Here is a 22,553-nt window from a genome sequence, read left to right as displayed (position 1 = left end):
TTCCATCCAATTAAACTAAAGCTTAAACTTTAACGAAGAATCATCATCATCTTCATCACACCAATCCCAACGAGAACCCTAACCTATTCATTTAACATTTCACTTATCTTATAGCATAGGTTGACTTCGATAGCTGTAGCTCGTCAGCTCCGCTTACGGGTTGGGGTTTTGGGCAGCCTGGCGCCTCAAATCGGACCGTATGACAGCGGTTACGACCGAACCGACCAGCAGCATCACAGCCATCGTTACGTTCGCCACGATGTCACCGTTCGTGTTGAGCAGCTCGGAGTACAGCATGGTGAAGGTGATACCGAACACCTGAGCGGCTGCATTAAGCAACCCGGTCGAGGTACCTTCCGGTTCCGGGTACGTCAGCTCGGCCGCAAACTCGAACCCAACCGGTAGGTAGCCGGTCATGAAGAAGCTGCAAGGCGTAGAAAGCAGAATACAAAGAAATAATTACATTACGAAGAGTGACGAAATGTGAGCTGAATGTTTGAGAGATTCCCAACTTACCCCAGCAGCGAGGAGGTGACGTACACCACAGCAATGTGACCAACCGAAAGCGTGAAGGTGTAGATCCACATACCAATCATGGTGAAAATATAAACGGCTAGTGTTGTTTCTCTGTAAAAGGGTGCAACACACACACACGCAAGAGTTACACAGCAGCAACAAGGAAATGGGTTTCATACGAAAAAGTGGAAGTCCATTTAGAGACTGCTTAGCATTAACATTGACACACTTACTTAAATCGATGCGTCTTATCCAGCACAATACCACAGGCGACTGAACCAAGCATACCGGCAAACACGATACACACTCCGATACGGCCTGCATCAACCTCGTGCCCGGGATAATGTGTCAGGACAATCTGTTCGGTTAATGAAAATACCAAAGAAAAAAAAGCAAACAAATAAGCTAGGGTAGGAATAATTAAAAGGTCCTCTGCATGTTAGGTAAATTCTATCAACAAAGCATCACGGGATAACCTCCGTTGAGTGTTTTGCCCTTTAAAATTAACCCTGACCCTTATTATGAGGGAATATTTAAGGACGCAAGTTCAAGCATGACATGGAAAAGTTATTTAACTAATGATGGTGAAGGTTCATTTTTTTCAGATTTCTGGGGCGGAGGGAAAAATTCCGATGGATCATTTGTCTCTCAGAACGGAAAATAGAAGATTTTCATTATGAAAGCGTGTAGGCGCACGGGATAGGCAATCTGTAGAACATATGAATATGATTCGGTGGCGCCATCTGTTGATCGGTGAGATAATTAGTTCCAAAAAGAGCTTGCTTTCGTTTCCATTTTTAAAATTGTTTTATTAATACATGTTGAATGATATCATGAATAGTTAAAATATGAGAGAAAAGATCTAAATTCTGCCAAGGTTATTATTCTTGCCGGCCATCCAAATGGCTTTCTAGACTGCCGATACCACGTAGTTGGTTAGTCAGACCTCACTACGGGGAGACGGTCCGGATAGGATTTGAACCCCGGTCCTGCCGTTTGAGTACCGGTGCCACCCTAAGATTACTATTAAATAATTAAAAAAAAAAAGGAAAAGGTTGAATTTGATCCAATACAAATCCAATTCAAAATATGCGGCTAATTAGCTTAGCATATGATTATTATGTTCTACCTACCAATTTCAAAAAAACATTCTAGAACTAGACTTTACTTCTAAACTAACTATGCAGTAAAAGTGCTAATTTGAAAGCACAATTTGTTTAACTGCGTGCTGTGTTTGAAAGAAACCAACATGAACAGCGATAAGTGTATGAGCAGCAAAGATGTAACATAATACACTACATTGCCTAAATTATGGCGTCCAGCATCTTCCATAGTATTCTGAATGTAAATACAAAATCATAGTAAAAGTTCAGCACGTATCTTAAAGTAATTCAAAATACATTTTTTATGAAAAAAAAGAAGTTGCATATTTTTTTTGTTGGAGTTATTAAATTATTAGCAATCTAAAAATGGATTTAAAGAGCTAAGTGGAAACTGCCACTTTTATGAGTTTATAAATACCCAAAATTTAATTGGTCGCTTAACTGTACCTGATTTAAAAGTGTAGAAATGGCATAGAATACACCCACATTCATGCCGTAAGAGATGAGCAGTAGCACGTAGTTTCGGTTCAGCATGAGCCGCTTGATCGAGTGCAGGAACGGTGACGATTGCAGAGGGTTGGGCGTTTTTGTGGCTTCCTGTGCAGCGGACGGTGGTGTCGGTGGGGCAGCCTTAAAAACTGAGAGAAGGTGGGAAAACAGTAGCGAAAAGCCAGAAAGAAGTGTTTTAATTAACCTTGTACCGCTCAACCCGAGACCCATCCTGCCCCTGCTCCTGACGATGACGAATTACAAAACTACTGATGGTTTATTATTTTTGAAGGAGGTGAGCGTGTCTGTGTGTCGCTTTTTAATTAGAACAGCAAGCGCACCGCCTATTGATGTAGGGAACAACTTACAGAAAAGCACCAGCACAACGAGCACGGTCGTGACGCCGGCCACAATGTAAAACATCAGCCGTAGGTCATCACCGATGAGGTTGATGTCGTCATGGTTTTCCACCAGCATCGGTGGCACAAGAAAGCCGACCGCTATACCGAGCTGAAAGTAGAAGATGTAGAAGTAGAAGAGTAACGGGAGAAAAATAGTCAAATATATTTTGACCCACAAAAAAAAAATGAACAAAAGCGAACAAATTTTCTAGCTAAAATTCGGTGCGTTTTCCCTAACAGGAAAATTTTCAAGCGATGCAACCATCGAGCACCCCGTTGCGTTGGGAGATTTAAATTAAATCGAATAAATTTCTCTTTTCATCCTTTTCTGCTTTGGCCACAACCTCGTGGACCGTACACGAAGACCTTTTTTGGGTTTTTGAGGGGTTTTAACGCTCGAGTGGGAAAAGCTTTATCCCGCATGCTACTAAAACGCCCCCAAAACTATACGTTAGCTTTCGGTTTAATTTGTCCTGATCGTACCGACCGGAAGAGCAAATTTTATTTTTTAGCTTTCGCGCGTTAGAGCTGATTATTACCCGCTATTTCCACTAGCCCAGTGTTCTGTGGCAGCCGAGGTTAAGTGTTTGGAAGACGACAGGGTGGAAAACTAATTCTCACATTCTCATTTGTATACGTGTACTTGTCTGGAACGGGTTGCGGGTTGCGTGTGGAAATGGGATTGATTTACAGCTGGCAAACGGTATGACACAGTCGACCGATCTGCACGTTACGAAAAAGGGAAAATTTTCGCCAACGGTCGCTCACGCTTCAGGTTGTTGTCTTTAAATAGCGTTGTGCAGTGGATCATGATTTCGTAAGTTAATAAATTATTTGCAACAGCTGCTCCCGCCACAGTTCCACGTTGCAGCAGCCTCACGAGGCTTCGTCGGAACTTTCCCATCTAGATGAGCTGGTAAGTGTAAAGTAACGATCGTTGATAGCAAGCACGCTGGGGACGGGATGGTGAGGATGGCGTTTAATTAAACATACTTTAAATTATTCATACAATGTGGCGTAGAAAGCAGTAGGCGTGAAGCCGTTTGATGAATGTGTGTGCCGTGACAGCTTCTGACACACAGATTACGTACTACCGGGAGGCCATGTGTGTCAGCGTAATGATGACCGGCTATCGCCATGTGTACAATCGATATTTTGTGCCGAATGGGTTAGTAGTAGCATCGATGTGGCAGTTATAAACCACCTTGGTTTTATATACAATGCGATCAATCATTGAATTTCAATTAAATAACAATCTATTAATGTGTGGCTCACAATTCATGCAAATAAATTAATAACAATCCATAGTTGGAAAGACACATATGAAGCATAATTTCACAAACATTTTGGCACGTGACAGCACAGTCACATTCAATGAAGTTTTCCAACTCAAAAAAAAAAACGACTAAAATTCATATAATCCAATATGCATTTATGTGAATGCATCCGATATCGAAAAATTATGAAATCACACGTTTACGTGAAAGCTCGCGTACGACATAAATCTGACAAAAACAAACAGCTTTTCCTTTTTCGCGTTGTTTCAACGGTTGTCCAATTGGGCAAAGTTTTCTTCGCAGCGAAAGAGAGACAGAAGATCTCGATACTGTTGCACTATATACCAGAACGCACCGAACTACTGGTTCAGGCTGTGATCTTGAAAAGTGAATTCACAACAGGTTCATGAATATTTATTGAGACAACTTGTCCACCAAGGCAAGCGAACGGAACGACCACAAACAATCGACGCACGTGACTGGGTGCAAACATATTCCTTCGCTTCGCTTTTCTCGTACCTATGGAAAATGAATTTTCTTTTAAAAGTAAAAATAAAAGCTTTTCACACAAAAAAAAAAAAAAAACAGACAGCAGCACAGCAACGTTTGCTAAACGATACATCGATACAAGCGGCGTTACATGGGAGTTCTGGGTAAATTTGACAACCAATAAATCACATCAATTTTTCACAGCAGCAACAAACGGGCACGGGTGTGGAACGCAGATTTCGAAATCAGTTATGCCACCCATCTCCGAAGCACCCTTGCAGTTGAGATCTGTTTCTGACGTGTTGGTTTTTCGGTGCGTGCCGACAATGCAATACCGCCGACAGCTGACCCGGTCGGTTGTATGGAATTGAATCAAAGTGGAATATCAACAGACCCTTCAATTACTGTTACTGTGTGTGCTGTTTTTGCGCCATTCGAAATGGCTCGATCCGAGCCGAGACTGGTAGAATTACTTCAGGATCTTGTTTCCTGTTGGGCATTTTTCTCTCTCTCCAGTTTTTGATTCGCCTGTTCCGGGTGTGATAAAACGCAGCCACGCTGCTCCAAAACGGTAGCCTTCCACGTTGAGTGAGAAGCAAAAAACTGCATCGGAGTGCGTGAGTTGCTGTGGGCGATACCAAAAATCTTCACAACTTCATTTTTCATCTCGACACTTGTCATTTTTGGGGTGTTAAAGCTTTCCATTTCCTAGCAATACGGTGTGGCCGTTCTAAATAGAATCCAAAAAAGTTTTCCCTTTCCTTTTTTACGCATAGACCAGAATCCTTTCAACATTTTTTCACACCATTTATGTGAAGCTCCAAATTCACATTCTCCAGCAAATAAAGGAACAAAAACTAGCAATTGCACAGAAAGTAACGCTAAACAATTTCCATTTGTCTGGTTCGGTACAATGCAGGGAAGCGATAAGAAGTGAAAGCTATTGTCCAGTCCCCAGGAACATGAGTTCACGAGCAGTGGAAAAGAATGACGATTAAACTGATGATTTATGGTCGGTAAACATCCCAAGATGAAAATCTGTGTCTGTGTTTAAAAGGAAATTGTGTTCATCCCGTTTGGTTACAGTGTGGGATGTAAAGTTATATGTGGATGGAAGAATTTAAAATATTTTTTTTTGTGAAATATTTTCCTCAGAAGACTTTATGGTGATAGCTGGTTGTAAAGATAACTTGTTATAAATTTGATTCCAATCTCATAATTGGGGCCAACATCTAGAGTATCAATATCAAGAGTTCTAGAGCTCTAGAGCTCAAGAGTTCTAGAGAAAGTTCTAGAGCTTATTAAGTTCAAACTCCAAACTAAGTTTGCGTACTAGACAGGCATCAGAAAGTGATTTGAGAATTCAAAAATATTTTTCAAAGCATTTCAAAAGTTCAGGAAGCTTCACTAGACTAAGAGCTTGGTGTAAATGAGCATGAACATGCATGATCATGCTCATTGTGTGAAGGTCTCCTTCCTTAAATCAAGGAACATAAACATATTTTCGTTTAATTATGTGGAAATTTTAGAGATAAAACGCCTAAAAAAATATCCTTCTGTAAACATCCTGCTTCAAGCAAAACCAGCTAAATATCCTGGTCAAGCACAATTGTCAAACGTGGATATGTCAAATGTCAAAATGTGAAACAATCTGGTGAAATAAAGGAGAGACGTCACTTCTGTTGGAAAAGCGAAAAGCGAAGAACGTGTTTCGGCCTTATGACTTCGGCAATTGGATTTAATTGAACTTTTTACACTTCTGATGCATTTAGAACTGTGGATCACAACCGAACATGTCCAGGATAAGGCTAATAACAAGGAGGAAATGGCTTGTTAATATTTTGCATGTTACACATAAATAAATAAATAGGATTGAACATGCTTTATACTCATTTAAGCGTCACGCATTGTTGAGTTGCATGCACGAGAAAGGAAACGATTGCAAGTGCTGATAAGAAGTAAAAGACCTTCGCTCACCAGAATAAGTTGTTTTCCCTTTTACGTATTAGTCGTTTCGATTACATTTTTACTTTTCTTGTCTTCTGTTCATCTAACTTTACTACCTTAACTACATAACCATAACCAACTAGCTACACATAACGTGCATGTTTGTGTGAGTGTGTTTTGTTGATGGGTCGTATCTCCTTGTGCTCATATTTGTCCCCGATTGGACAATTTAATATACGTAGTACCACACAAGCGCACACACACACACACACACACACACACACACACACACACACACACACACACACACACACACACACACACACACACACACACACACACACACACACACACACACACACACACACCACCACCACCACCACCACCACCACCACCACCACCACCACCATTGAGACACCGGGAAAAGGATCTTCAAAAGGACAAACTTTTTTCTGGTGCTGTTAAGACACGTTCTTGCGACAACCGATAGACAAGATGAAATCTTTACTGAACGAGTTTCTCCACACAAAAGGCATCAGCACATTTCTGCAGAGAAAATGAAACTAAATTTACTGCCCATGCAGGCACAATTTGTTGCAAAATGCACTTTGCAGTTTGGAGCGGCGAATGAGTGAAGTAAGCTAAGGAGACACACATTTTCGAAGGGGTGTACATTGCATTAGCTAAATGGTTTTCCTTTCGTTGGTCAATTTGTTGAATAATGTGCCTTCATGCAGAACTCTTTCCCCGAGCCGTGAATGCGATTAGGTTGGAGGATGGAGAGAAAAAATGTCACTCAGTAAGATCAAGCTTCAGCTAGTAGCAAGAGCGCAAAACGCTTCAAGGTGTGTTTTCACTTTGTCAATGCAGGTTTTCGTCGTAGCAAAAGGTTGATGGATTCTCTTTTGCCTTTTAGCTGAACGTTGCAGCAAAATACTGTCACAATACTGACTCGTGGTGTGTTGCTTGATAATCGGCTTTCAGTCGAACATTGTCGTTGGAAAAGAATGAAGCGAGAATAAAGAAGGTTTCTTTAGGAAGAAGAAGAAAAAACTCTTCATTTTGTGCCGCTTTCCATCAGGAGAATTAAACTCAATTTCCGAATTGAATGGACCATCTATCATTCAACTCGAAAAAGCAGTTGCTCATAAAAATGTTGCACGGTGCTGGCTGGCGCAGTGTACGACTCAATCTGTTTGATAAACATCGTGAACACCTTCGGATTGACGCATTCTGTTTGGAGTTTTAAATCAGAAAAGTGCAAAAAAAATATAAAAAATCGCCAACCCGTTAAAACTTGCTGCAAGTAAAGCTGGGACGCAAAAAAAATGCCACTCTTAATGTCATTCCCTGCACACACGCACACAAAAGGTAACTTCCCATTCCGAAAGTGAGCCTGACACACGGAATCGTTTTGATGCGTACTTTTTTGCATCAAACTACTCCATCGAGAATAGTTTCAATTGCCATGAATCGTGCGGACTCTGGGAATGGATGGTACGAGCGTATTTACGGGTGTGTAATAAAATTGAATTTTCGGAACCAAATGGTATACTGGCGCGATGGGTCGCTAGGATAGCCTTTTTTACTTGCTTTCAAGGGATGTGAATAATGCTGCGTTTGGAAGTTTCCTTCTCGCTTTTTTTTGTCATCGTACCTTTTGCACGAAACGATCAACAGATTTCACATTTATTCTTCACCCACAACGAAAAAAAAAAACCCTTGTTAAACTAGAGCAGAATCCATCCAGCAATGAAGCGTTTTTGTGTGCGCCAAATCCCCACCGGATGCGTGATTGTGAAATGGATGTGAAATGAAAATGGACAGCACCAACCGATAAACGGACACATAAAATTTGAACCGAGTCAGCCAATCTATTCATTCTATTTACTGGCCCCTAATCGATCGGTTGGCTGACAATCGTTCAATTAGATTATTGAATGGAAGGATTTTATCCAAAAATTGGGATCAGTCTGCAAAATGTAAAAATGCTCCAGTGAGAGATGCTTTTCAAAGCCATTTATAAATGATGAAAGAAATCTCAGGTCATTCTTGACGATATTTGTACTTTTTAAGGATTTTTTTAAGGATTAAGTCAACGATTAATCCGATTTGTGCACAGAACAACGTCGTCATATTACTTTAACCACCGAAGTTTTCTTACAGCCTGAATCGTATATTATCATTTAGATAAACGTTTCAAGGCATCAATATAAAACAGCAAATTCAAATAAAATGCTCAGAGCTGGTGTTCTAGCATTAAAGGGCTATACAATGTTGGTGCCACAATCGTACAATCGATCAAACAATGGCATCGTTTAGTGCTTAGCCAAACAAAAATGCTACTACATCGGATGTTGGCAGTTGATACGGCCAATGATGATCCATTTGTTTGCCAATGTCCTTACGGTCACCACACGTCCATACAAAAGCGGTTAGCGGTGCACCTAATGGTGTACATTCGTGCCTAGTTCATCATCATAATCATCATCAGCGTGAATGGTGAGCTATCGAACACAGACACGTCCATGAATGGATGATGTCAACTTATTCCACCCGGCCTTTCCAGCTTCACGATCAGCAAGCATACCCTCTCGAGTCCACTTGTATCGATAATGTGCTTAAGTGTGATCCTTTTTTCCCACCCGAATGCTCTTGCCTAAAGACGACGGTACGAGAAGTACTTGCGATCTTCAGCAGACAAACACCGAGCGCACTCACACGCAAGGTCTAGTGGATGTAAGCAATTTTTACGCATGATTTCCGAAAATAGCTGAAAGAAAGAGAACGAGAACGGGAGCGAACTAAAAAAAAAACGAAAAATAATCTTCCATTATCGAAACGTCTACGTCCTTGTACACGCAGAAATGGAAAGCTTTCGGTCCGCAAACACTAACGCTGAATCGGCTTGACTCTCAAACGTGTGTGGTGTGTACCGATACTGATTGAAGTAGCGTATTTTTTTTCTTTGTTTTTCACTGAGCTGTTTGATTCCGCTACATTTATCAAAAACAAATGAAGGTACGAACTGAGAGGCCCAGAAAAATAGGCTTTATTTATGGCCTATGCTTATCTGGAACACTTTCTGCTTGAGTGAAAGTAGAAACTTACAGTGATGTATTTCCATCGGTTTGTGGAGCGAAAGTGGACGACGGATGTAAGCATAGCGCTGCTAGTAATCAATCTTGTGTCCAATGTGACATTGAAGATGATATTGAATTTATTGAGGATGTCTTAAGAAATGCAAATTACTTGCATAAGAACTGTGAAGGCAACCTAATCTCTTTAAATCAAATCCAGCGGAAAATGGTTTTGGATCTCTCTGTTTACAACATACAAAACTTAAAATAGTTTTCTATAGATAAAGTATCAGAATCTAATGTTCAATTTAAGCATCGTGCATCGTGCTTCTAATTCATTTCCTAAGCACGTTACAAGCATTCGAAAGTGATCAATTTCTCATCAAACAACACCTCTTGATTTTCTTTCGCGTTTTATGTACACACAATGATTGGCATTTCATGCTGAAACCCCCGAACGAATCACGCTGACGCATACCGATGTTTTCTGCGTTCATCGATGGAGGCGCCTGGTTGATGGAAAGCATTTGTTGCACACGCGACTTCGATTGCTGAAGGCTCGCGATTCTGAACAGCTTTCTGCGTTAAAGCATGTCAGACGCAACTGGCAATCAACATATACAGTGATAAATCAGTTTTTCCTCATTCCGGCATTCTGAGCTTCCCGCCCGTTTATCTCACTCATAATATGCTTATTGAATCAGAACGTTCGCTTCAAAACCTTGAGTCTAGCAGCTTAAAAAGGTGATCCGTGGCGCGCGCGCACACCACTTATGCCGTGCTTATTATGCTTCGCACACTCTGGTGTGGGACGCTCTGTGGCCTTATGGCGTGAGACAAGGATCATGATTTGCTCATCCGTATAGTCTGATGCCTGACGATGACGCTGATTGGTTTCTCCATGTTTGGTACACATGATGTGGGCACGTGGAAAGAACAAAACTTGTCCGACCTTGACAGCGAATCGTGCCGTAATCGTGGTTAGATTTTGGTAACTATCTTTTGCCCTCGTGCTCGCAGACGCAACAACCGAGCGGTGCTTAATTAGTGTGCGAGCAATGTGTAACAGCAGCACGGCAGATTCTGACAGTGTTACTTTGGGTGCTTTATTTATGCGGACAGGTTATTAGTGGGAGAGAGCAAAACGTTTGTGTGCGTGAGGAAAATATGTGCTGCTTTCGGGATAGTGTAGACTGAGCTTTAGGGAGAGATTAATTCAGTTGAATAATTATTATAATGAAGAGCAATGTGAAGAGCACTGTCAATTGTGGAAGCTATGTCGTGTTAGAGTCTTTAACGGCAATTTGAATGATTTATGATTTTTTGCTCTTACACCTGATTGTATGATACATACATTTGAACATGAAAACGGCTTTAAGACTGTTCAAGTTGTCTGCTTCAATCTTCAAGAAGACTTCGTGAAGAAACAGGTGAAATTAAATATTAAATGGAGTTGGTGTAAGAACGATTTTGTCACAAATTGCATAGTTTCAGGTGTTAACTAAGCAGGCAGCAATTAAAAATAATTATTTTGTTCTTATGCTACTTATAAAATGAAAATAAAAGAATAAATCTTTTCAATGGAATTCCCTCATTCTACATTCCAAGTTTTAAAACTTTTTAATTGGTTTTGTGCTCCAGCTCACGAATAATGAATCAATTTAAAAAAAATCAATACATTCGACAAAACAATGCAAATATATTTGGCGGTGTCAGTATGACTTTCAAAAGCACTTTCAATCCAAGAGCTATTTCTTCTTACGATGAAGAAAATAGAATATAAAAAAAACATCCATTCTCATGCTTTATTTATGTGTCTGCAAGTTTTTTTTTCCCACGCGTTTAAGACACATGCTCAAGCAGTGCAGAAAACCAATTTTATTTGCCGAAGCACGTGCAAATGAAATTCAATTTTCCTGCTGCAAATCGATTACGGTAACCAAAGCCATTCCGTAGCCGGGAGTTTCGTTCTTGGAAAAAATTCCGTCCACAGCACCGTAGCTACCGAACAGACACATAAGTAGGAACGAGCTTGAATTTCGGTACCAGCGTCCGCAACCCATGGACGGGATGAGTTGGATAGGATGGATGGCGTGGAATTGTAGGATCATCAAATTAGCATAAAAGTCGCTTCCGCATCTTGATTATTGTTCTTCGCGGTAATGTCACATCATGCTCGTACGCTTTCTCCCGTGCAGTTGCTTTGCTGACAACGTTAGCGACAGTCATAATTCGTCCACAGGAAACAAACACTGCTGGGGGGCTTATGTGGTTTTGGTGATTCTTACACTTCCAGACGAGTTGTTTTCTGTATATGAGATGTCTTCTTGCTCAAGAAAGCTGCTATCTTCTTTGTTACGAGAATGCGACAAGCACGCAATCACAATCGTGATCGGAGAAGATTAAGAAAGTGTGGTTTGGTTTGAGTGGCGAATCGGCTTTAATAAAGTTTTGTGTGGGTTTTGTTTTGGCTGTCCTGATAGATGGGAGCGGAAGCTAGAGGTGTTTTATTAGTGGGCAGGATATTGGCTTTTAGCAGACTTAATCACACATCAACACGAAAGCAAGTTGTGATGTTGGTTTCTTCGGGTTTAGCTTTTAACTGACAGCCCGAAAAAGACAAATAGATACAGCTAAATCTTTTGCCGAGTAAGTAAAGCTGTCAGCAACTTTCTGTTTGATTACGAGAAAGCGTTTAAGTAACTTTTCGATATGTGAGAAAAATGTTCTACTTGATTTAATTTTATAGTTACATACCTTAAAAATTTTATAGAAGAATGAATTATCTTTTCAAACTTTTTATGATATGAATAAAACTTAATTAAAATTTTGTTTTATTCTATTCATCAAATAAGCCTTAAGAAAGTTTATAAAAATGCTTCCGTTCCGTCACATTTGAATTAATGAACAATCAAACAGAAAACAGATTGCTATTCATCTCATTACCCTCATAAATTTCCTACTTAAAGATGTAACTCACCCGCCCTTTGAGATTCCTTATGAAAAGAAGCAGAATCTCATTGAACTGTCAAGGACTCTAGACCTACTTTATGATATGCTCATTATACGTCCAATTTGTTGAATAATGTTCATCCTCATCCACTGCCCCATATCAATCTCATAGAACTATGTTCCCGTCGAGCAGCGTTACGGCTTATCTTTACCACTCCACGAATTTTCCTTCGCATTGTACTCCTTTCGTTCAAAGTGTTTCATGAAAAGTTGAGCGATTAACCATACACTTTATGGCCGATCGCCATCATCAACCCAGCCAAAAATATTGACTCTAGTTCCACTTGTGCGCTGCACTCTGTACATCACTCAAATCGAAAACTAAATCGCTTGTAGTCCTCTTTTTTTCAGCACCTTTCCCATTGTTCCATCGCTGTGGCAGCGTGAAGAAGTAGATAATGAAAATGAAGCATCTCTTCTCATGTTGAACTTGTGATCAACATCTTTCCTACGGCGAGCAAGCAGTCTGTCGTTTTTCTCTCTTCACTCATTTTTGCTCCGCATCCTTCACAACAGCCCACCGATGGCAATCTACCATCGGCCAGGGTCAGAGGCGGAATGTCTTGCCATTTTTTTTTTTTTACCAACTCCATCATGAGCTGATTGGCTTTCGGCAAGCCATGGGATGGAAGCTGTGTAAAGGAAAATAACCTCACACAAGGAATCGATGATAGACTACGTAAAGAATGAAAGTTTTGTGCTCGATACCATTAGACTAACGAATGGCAAAGACAGAAGAAGCAGGGAACCACCAGGAAGAAGGCAGGATTTTTCCTGCAACGTAATTTTGCCTTTCAGTCTCACCAGCCAGGACACCAGTCAGTTTCGATGGCATTTTCACTCGATTGAACAACCGATTTTTCATCGTTTACTACCAATCTAAGGAAATGGTATTTTTCGGAACCCGAAGCAAATCATGACGCCGATAATGATGATGTGCGAGGCAAGCAAAGAAAGGAAGGAAAGCAAAATCAGCACAGTAAAATGAAAAATAATTAGAAGCAAGCAAATTGATCCACGACGCTCCATTCATCCATCCGGCGTGACTGTAAACATCTGGAAGATAAATCGCTATGGAAGTGGGTCAGAGCGGAGAGCTAATTTATTTATTGCATCAATAAGAATGTAATGCATTGTCGGTCTTTAGCTAGTTCGTGATTTATCTTCTCACGAAAAAAAAAAAACAATCGGCAACTCAGTGGAATGGTGCAATGGAAAAAAAAGATTCCATTTTGAATAGCTAATGAAGAGGTGGAGACGTTTTCAGTGGGGATTCTTGTTTCCAAAGCGAACTGTGGAAATACTAAAAGTGTTGAGAGTGCATAATAATGAATGTTAACAATGTGATGGTGCCTTGCTTTACGCTGGATGCATTGTTTTAACGATCTCGAAACAAAACCAAAACAGAAGGGTATTTTTAAAAGCTTTTTAATTGGCACGGTTTTGGGTCGAACCTGTTATGTTTTATTTGTGTTGCATTTTAAATGCAATCCTATTAAAAAAAAAATAATGCAATTGCTTATTTCCTATCGAAAATGAATGTTTCTACTACATGGCGGAAAAGCTCATCAACTTAACAATATAGCTTATCAGTTTGAGGAGCAATATCACAAAGTTTCTGCTGAGAAGAGTGTAAATATTCACGCAGCTATGTCATCCGTGGGTTTCAATTAACATAGTTCAACGTAGTTCTACACAGTAATCTGTAAATCATTTGAATTCCCTCTCACGGCCCTTTTAAACAAGGCCATGCAAAACTAGTGTAAGCAAGTGGTTTGAAGGATATATGTACTAGTGTTGTGCGTACCTGGGAATCTGATCTAGGGGGCTTTAAATAAGCTGAGAAAGGGGTCTAATCTGATCAAGGGCGCATCTACTATAGCTGCAAACGTTACTAGAATGGACAGTAATATTTTTTTGTCCAAAATTTCTTGTTGACACGCATCCTACAACAATTGTCACCAAATGAGTGGATAAAATACATTTTCTTATCAACAGCATCTTCACCAATGTAAACCACAACCAAATCACAAAATAAAATGCAAAAGGTTCAAACCAACATCGCATTCCGAGCCAAATTTCTAAGATACTCAGTACGAGCATAACAAAACATAACCACCACAGCTGCATTTAATTGTCTTTTATATTGTCTGTGGCACCATTTTGCAATCCATGCACCATTCCCTCATATGCTTCTCATTTTGTTTTTGTGCTAAATTTTCTTGTATTCTTTGTGCCGCATGTGCTGGCCCAGCTTTTTATTTTTATTGTCATTGGAAATTGTACCCCTTATACACTATTTTTTATTATTATTTGGTGAAGAGGAAAAAAAGGAATATAAAGTTTTGTGCATGCTTTTCACAGAATGTGCATTTATTCTGCTTCCTGCCACCTACCAGCCAGAAAGGATCTGAGAGGCGGATAATTGCTTTTCACACTCGGCAAAGGACGGAATAGCGCACGCAACCATAACACCTTCGACAGCTTCATCGATGCTGGCAAGGGGGGGCGCGAAATGTGCAAGACACCGAAATTCAGCTCAGCAACCCCGGAAGCGCACTCAAAGTGGTCTATTTTGTGTGCAAAATTGAGGCGAAACAGTTCCTTCTTTTTTCAATACCCATTTCGGCCTCAACAAGCGTAACGACCAACACACCAACCACCCTTATACGCAGCGTTTCGACAAAAAGTTTCGTGTGGCTTATCCCGGCTACGGTGGTAAAGTGCCAAAGACTATTCTTCAGTCTTTCGCAGAAGATTTATCTACGGTTCGTTTGGTTCGGGCTATGGTTCCGTGCGTGGAAGAGATTATCGTTTTACCAACTTTGGGTGTGCAAGTGAAGCTGACGACTAGGAGGACAAATTTTAATGGTGGATGTACAAAGCCACGCCTCGAGTACATGTGCGGTCGGTTGCATCGAAGTGTGACAAAATGGAGAAAGTTTTATGCCTATTGGTACGAAACTTCGTACGAAAGTTGATAGTAAAGCTTTATGAAAACTTCCAGCAATAAAAGCTGTTGCTAGAAAATAACTTCAAAGGCAATATGCCTTACACAGCGAAGATTCATTTGGACGAATAATCCGTTCCATCTCGGCCGGAAGGAAATGTTGAGACGTGCAATAGAAATAGCGCTACTTACCTGATTACCGAACACACCGATGCTGCAAGCCGATGACACCTGATCCGGTCCAAACCAGACGGCAGCTACCTTGGCCGGGAGCGACAGAATGAACACCTGTGAGGCGGCCACAATCGACTGGCCCACAAAGCCCACCCAGAACAGGTCCGGACTGACGGAGAAACACTTGACCCAGGCACCAAGACACGTGCCCAGCACACCGCTGATGGCAGCAATTCGAAGTCCCTGGAGTTAGTGGATGGAAGAAAAAGAGATAAGAGAAGCATGATTTAACGAACTATGCAGCAAATGGTGCTGAGGCTGGATGTCGTTCGCATTTCTGTTGCGAATTTCCATACGCAGAGAGTGTGGGGGGAGTTTGCTCAGTTACAATTATAATGATTCTAGTGACGTAAGCAAAATCGATAGAACTATGTGGGGTTTTGGAATTATTTGAAAAGGTTTTTTGACACACTTAAGGTTCGTATAGCGTTTGCTTACACTTGAAGTTGGTAATAAGTTTGTATTTTATAAATATTTTAAATTTATTTATTTTAGCTACCTCATGCTAAACCTGAACCTTTTATGAGGATGCTCGTATAAGGTAATAAGAGAATGATCCACCGTATTTGGATAGCACTGAGCCATGACGAGGACCAACAATTGATCTAGAAGAGGTTAAGTTAATCCGGTTAATAATCTGGTATTACCCGGAAGAAAAAAAAACTAAATGTTCTGTGTCACCTAGGCCATACTAAGTAAATACTCTACTGTTCAACAGAAATCACCCATTGTGCAGATAAATTCATATTCAAGTCACAGCTGCAATGAAAACTGCTTGTCGGGACTTTTTTCCCCTTGCAACATGCAATTCTACGTCAACCAGAACACCACTTCCCATCGCGACCCTTTCACTGTTGCCCGGTTTCTACACGGAAAAGAAAGAGCGACCTGATTCACTTACATTTTTTCCTCACCGTACTGTCCATTCAGAAGCATTTCAATAGTAACCGCACTTGTTCGAAACCAAAGAACAGCAAAAAAAAAAAGAAGAGACCAGTTACAGACACAGGCAACAGGAGGCGTTTGGGACAAATAACTTTTGCATCGCTTTTCCATTCGACAGGCCGCTGCGAACCGTTTGGCAGCAGGTTTGGTTTGCGGGAGGGCGGCAACAAAACGGAGAACGAGACAGATTTTATCTCATTAAAATAAATGAGGAAACATTTTCCAGCATGGCGCGCAGTGACAGGCGTGCCAGACAGTCCAGAGTAAAGTTAGAGTTCTAATCCGCAAACGAGTAGCTTTCGCCCTGTTGTAGTGAGCTTCTGTAGCTTCTAGCACGGTGTGGGTTTGTGAGCTGCTGCATTGTAACAGAATGGTGTGCATTTATTTGCATTCGACATTTTCCGGACAGATAAGCTACGGAACGTAACGGAAGCATCGGTACATGTCCGTGATATTGATATGGTTTCCGGCCAAAAGCCGTTCCACCCGCGTTCCTGGACAACTTGTCGAGTGGAGTAACTTAAATTGTTGGCTTAGAAAGAGGATCATCTTATTTTTTCTGCCTTCCTATGTTGCTGATTTGTCCGATATCTACAAGCCTAACAATGAATGTTGAATAACTTTATGCATTTAAATAAACATGAAAAAATGGTATCCAATATCCAACACCGAACTAAACCAATTTCATTTCAATAACATATTTTTGTAACTTTTTTCTACTTTTATCGGGCTAACTAAAACGTAATTGAACCCTTGATTAGTGGCTGACGATACCAAAAATTGGATTGATTGAGTGCTGCTCAAAATCTGTTCCCGATTACCTCGCTATTTCGAACCGAAGTTCTAATTTAAAATCCATGTTGTTGGTGAACCGGGAATTTTCTAATTAGAAAACAGCCCCTTTCGGGAATGTTACCAGATTGAAAAACTTGTATATTCCTTCCCCCGGGTTGCACTGTGCTCCAGAACTTGGTCCATAATTGATTTCGCAGAATTGTAACGCGCAATCGAGCATGAGGACTCGCGCTAATAAACCTCTACCACTGTTTCTATCTACGTTGCGCTTATAGCGTCAACAAATTTAGTGTTGTTTGTGCACCACATACTCCTGTATGCACACCACTTCACTACACACTCATACTCTTGTGCATTTAATCTATTTTGCATTCTCGACAGGATAAAAAAGTCGATTAGAATTTTGACCAAACCTTGTAACATTTCACCCATATCAAATATGCAGAACCAAGAGTTGAACTGATTTGATAGTCCCAAAACTTACCAATTTATCCAGAATCCAGCTGGCCGGAAAGATGAGCGGAATGTACAGGATCATGAAAATCATCGACGTCCAATCGACCCAGGTGCTGGTGATGTTGTAATATCTGTTTTCCCCGGACGGAATTCGGCCGTTTGCGGTTACGTTTATGCGTTTCCCAGGTGCAGGTGACAAACGTGCGTCCGTGTCGAATGAGATTGTATGTTTGACGATTTTGGTTTGCGTGATTCAAAGGGTTGTGGCAATGCATCACACAGAGCGTGTCGAAACCGTACCACCATCAACCACGACATGTAATGAAACAGAAAAGCCGACATTAGTAATTACTTACTGTGCGCATCGCCGACGCATGGGGTTGAAGTTTCGACCGGTACAGAATGCGATTATGGACTTTTAATTAAAAGCCGCCGCTTTGCGGTATGATTGTCAAAGGTCAACAGTGGAGAACGAATCGATGCTTCTAGTTGAGACGACAGTAATAGAGGTCCCCTTTTCGGAAAACTTCGAAAGGTAAAACTGAACACCGGCCAATGCAGTTCTGCAGTCCTTTTTGATTTAATTTATAAAGGGCAGTCCAGGATGACATTTCAGTTAACTGAAGTAGCCAGAGAACATTAATTGAATCGATAACCGTCCTCGATTGGCTGGGCTAGATCCGGGACGGGAAAATTGCTTCATAAATTGAGTTTCTCCCAAGCGGACTCCATTGGCCTGGGCAGCGTGCTACGATTGTAAGCACAGGTAAACATAACGGGTTCATATTTATCCTCAGACCCTCAATAACGCTTCCAACACGATTGGGTGTAGCATCGAATCGTTTGATGTGTGCGATAGTGACCTTAAATCGATTGTCGTTAACCAAAGTCATGGGGAGAAGGATGGGATTGCATTCAGCGAACAGCGGTGTAAATTAAATGGCAGCGGTCCGCATCCGTTGATATTTGTGCGAAAGTTATTGCTGGTGGCCGGCAGTGACCTTTCCGGTATCCAATTTTCAAAACAGATCTGTTTAAATCGATTAAATATATCGATTGATATTTACATTTGGAAGGTTAATTAAGCGGCGCTCATTCGCTGGGTGTTAAAGAGTGATTTGAAATACATCTAATACAACGAAGCAGGGAAAAACATTTGTCAGCAGGTCTTTTATTTGAGAATCCCTTTTGATCTGTCGTGTTTTCTAATTAATTACCGTTTCATATGCGTTGTGTTATCGTTTTACGTAATTTAACTATTTATTTGTTCATTAATAGCTTCTTCTTCTCGACTACTTGGGGACTTTGTCATCTAGTTGGCGGTCCCGTTTTCTGTGGACAACTGTAAAAATTTGAAAGCTCCATCATTTTATTTACGGTAGCTATTACAGCTACATCAAAACTTATGAGAAAGATTTTTGTGCTATAATTTGTTGGTAGTTTGTGTGTTGAATCCAAACCTTAAAAAAAGCTATAAAATTTCGGCAATTTTGAAGAAGAGAAAGTTCATCTTCCATTCGATGGAAATCCTGTACTGGATCCCCCTACTGTTTTAAGCAAACGAAGCATTCAACAGAAACTGTGGTTCGCAATCAGTGAAAAGAATGTCACGTCCTATTTTCTTTTCTTCAGGCCTGTTAGTGCCTGTCGAGATTTATAGTGCAAGGAGCCTCCCAGAAGTTGGCACCTTCGTTAAAAAGTACCACAAAGATAACGACGTGGTGTCGTCAACTACTCGGAGGAGCGAGTAAAGTTCAAGCTTGCCAACCTTAACGTACCTCATCTCTGGGTCATGCTCTTGTTCCTTGACTTTACTATGCTAGTTTCTAGACCAAAATTTAGACTAAATTGAACTCTAAAATGAATTTAATTTTAAAAAGTTCACCGAACCAATCGGTTTTGAAGAAATGTCTGATTTATCGTCTGAAAACAATCAGCAAAATAAAATGTTTTCTGTAAAAACGATCCTGTTAAAGCCCTACCAACAAACAAAGATCAGCGGTTCTTAACAAAATGATATGATAAACGATTCCCATTCCGTGCATCCTTCCTATCCACTGCACTTTGTTTGTTTTTCTTTTTGCAAAGCAAATCTATTAAGCTGAATTATTCCCTCGACACACTGTTCCTCATGCGATGGTTCACGAATGGCTCTAACTGATTCCACTTTCTTGATATGTTTATTTTCATTCCTTTCGCTTCCGGCAACACGTGCAAACTATTTGCAGCTTCGTCGTGCCTTTTTTCAACCTGTCGTCTGCTCGTGTACTTCCAAATTCGTCGGTAAATGTTATTCTTCCCGCTTCTATCGGTACGGTTCGAAGGCTAAATCGTTTTTTTTTTCTGTTGACCTTCTACGATGAAACCCCGATGTGACACTCTGAAAAGAAATAGTTCACACCCAACACAAAAGGGCACGAAAACCTCCATCAGCGAGAAGCGAAAAGGTGAATTTCACTACCTTTTCGATATGGATAACGGAATGGCACTCGCACTCGGGGTTCATACAGAACTTTCATTCGCTTGCCCGCACACCGGTGAAGCTTTATTTAAAATTCCTTCTCACGTGCGAAAGCTTATCTTTCAACGCGACCAAATACCGCGTCTGTCCTTTACCACTCTGCACACTCATACAACAGCAGATCAATGCAATCGAACCCCATCATGGGACACTAGCTTTCCCAGAGGATGCCTTCACCACCATTCCATTGGATATTATCTGATTCTAAAACGCGTTTCGTCTTCTTTCGAACACTGTTTTGTTTACCTTATACATTTTCCCATTTTTGTTATTCCCTATTTCAAACCGGAACGCGATCACCAGTTTCACCGCGTGGTCATGATTGCTTTTCACCACCCATTCAATGGCGAAAACGCATCCCAAATGCCGTAAGATGGGGAGAGAAGAACATCAACCACACGGTTCTGTAAGCGAAAAGGTAAACAATAAACGGTTCCATCTTTTTCACTCACATGACACATAAAAAGACAATTTTCCCATGGGGTCAACCAAGTCTTCCTCAATGGAGACGCCTGGTACGGTGTGTATATGTGTGTATTAGAAGGGGAAAAATCGCTTTCCAGTAGAAATGGATAAATCTTTAGCATGACTAACCGGTGGAATTCGAAAGGAAAAACGAAAAAAAAACACACACACTCAATCTTCAGATTCTTCGGCTAGAATTCAGCTTCTCGTTACTCTTCGCGGAAGGATAACAGGAATAAAAATGGAAAGATAGTTTAAAGGTCAAGCTTAGCTACGAACGGTTTTGGTTCGGTACGGTAGATTCGCACTCGTGTAAAAGAGTTTTCAACTTACCGCTGTACGATGTTTGCGATGATACTGTACTGAATCCACTGCAGCGCATTCGAGGCGGAATACATCACGAAGATGGCCAGCACCACCCAGCGCCGTTTGTATACCCGGAACTCACCTGAAGTATGCGAAGTATGGTTCGACGTAATAAAAAAGCATTAGTTTAACGATCAGCTAACGGTTGCTTTTGAAGCATTCCGACTTGGGTGAACGATGTGAAGGAAATAGTCACTTACAGCTACAAATAATATGTTCTTTATGTATAAAAAAGGCTCAAAGGAGGTACTTTAATAAGCAAGAAATTATTGAAAATAATGTCGTAAAAGTGAGCAATTGCTATGAAAGGCGGGATTGTCTAAGCCTGGTATAAGGTATAAGTGCAATAATATCACTGCATACATAAAGGCTTTACAATCGCTAGTCTTATTAAAGGCTTCACTTTCGACAGAATAATTCATAGACAAGATTGTTCCTCCAATTTTGATCAAATGATCTGCCATCTAATAGTCCTCAGCCTGTGTAATGTGTATTGGAATTCAATTAAAAACAACAGAATAAATGTAATAAAAACCCAACCCGACTTACCTGCTGGCAGGGCTGGTTTGTCGAGTGTCGCATTCGATCCATTCGTTGCCGGCGGTTTGATCAAATCCGACGACTTGCTGCCGGGCATGTACGCATCTGCTACGACCGTCACCTCCGGCACGTTGGAATGTTTCAGATCCATTTCAGTGGTTGAAGGTGGTGCACAATCACGTGGTGATGATGACTTTTCTACTTATTAAAACTTTTCCTTCCTCAACTTTTCGTTCGGTACTTCGATATAAGCTTGTGCCACTTGGTGTAGTTTTTTTTTTTCGCTCGGGTGGATAAGTTTAGCTGTAAGCCATATACGTTGTTCGTTGAGCTCGTTTTATAAACTGCCACTTCGTGACCGTACCGCACTTGTACGATCGGTTGAAGATATTGCAAGAGCAATATTAATAGTAGTAGTAGTAGTAAGGTACTGGATTTATTGTCATGTTACGTTTTTTTTTATAATTTTTTTTCGTCCTATTCTGCAATACTTCTCTTTCCGTTCAACGGTGAACGCTTTCGTAAAGCCAATCGTGTGTTTATTGTTGCAGAATTTCAGGCGTCGATGGTTTACACGTTTCGATCGATCTTCCGTTGCTATTCTGTCCCCCGTATATCAACCGTTTCATTCATTAGCTATAAATGGCTTGCTGCAATCAATATCTTTCTCACCCTTTATCGATCCATTTCGGCGTGGGAATTATGTTCACGCTTCTTCATACGATTCCACCGGCGGCGATGTTGTGTGTTTGTTTTTGCGATCTTTTCACATTCAAACTTACATGCCGTCGTAAGCCACCACGCCTACACTTGCACGAGAAAACCGGCTTATTAATAATGAAACAGACCTATTGATTTGTTTTTGTCCTCGTTTCTACAGTTGCTACACCTCGTTAGGAGGCCTGCTCGTTGTTGGTAGAGCCGTTGTGATGCGAAACGTTACGCTTAAGAGCATAAGCGCTGTACG

At 40.8% G+C, this 22,553-nt stretch overlaps 2 protein-coding genes across 2 annotated transcripts in view; one reads left to right on the top strand and one right to left on the bottom strand.

The window, feature by feature from the left end:
• Window positions 1-22,553, top strand: part of LOC126561400 (uncharacterized) — a 112,298-nt gene that overhangs the window by 28,877 nt on the left and 60,868 nt on the right. The gene's annotated exons all lie outside the window — the stretch shown is intronic.
• On the bottom strand, window positions 151-21,791 carry LOC126562175 (feline leukemia virus subgroup C receptor-related protein 2). The gene is made up of 9 exons (XM_050218609.1): window positions 21,596-21,791; window positions 21,014-21,128; window positions 17,723-17,825; window positions 15,457-15,681; window positions 2,477-2,618; window positions 2,067-2,257; window positions 750-874; window positions 517-627; window positions 151-424 (listed from the first exon to the last, which is right to left on the bottom strand). The coding sequence occupies exons 1-9, from the start codon at window positions 21,735-21,737 to the stop codon at window positions 154-156; spliced, it is 1,425 nt and encodes a 474-aa protein (XP_050074566.1). The 5' UTR covers window positions 21,738-21,791; the 3' UTR covers window positions 151-153.

Source organism: Anopheles maculipalpis, chromosome 3RL (assembly GCF_943734695.1).
Source record: "Anopheles maculipalpis chromosome 3RL, idAnoMacuDA_375_x, whole genome shotgun sequence".
Taxonomy (NCBI): Eukaryota; Metazoa; Arthropoda; class Insecta; order Diptera; family Culicidae; genus Anopheles; species Anopheles maculipalpis.
Note: the sequence above shows the minus strand (reverse complement) of the source record. Positions and strands in the feature narration are given on the sequence as shown.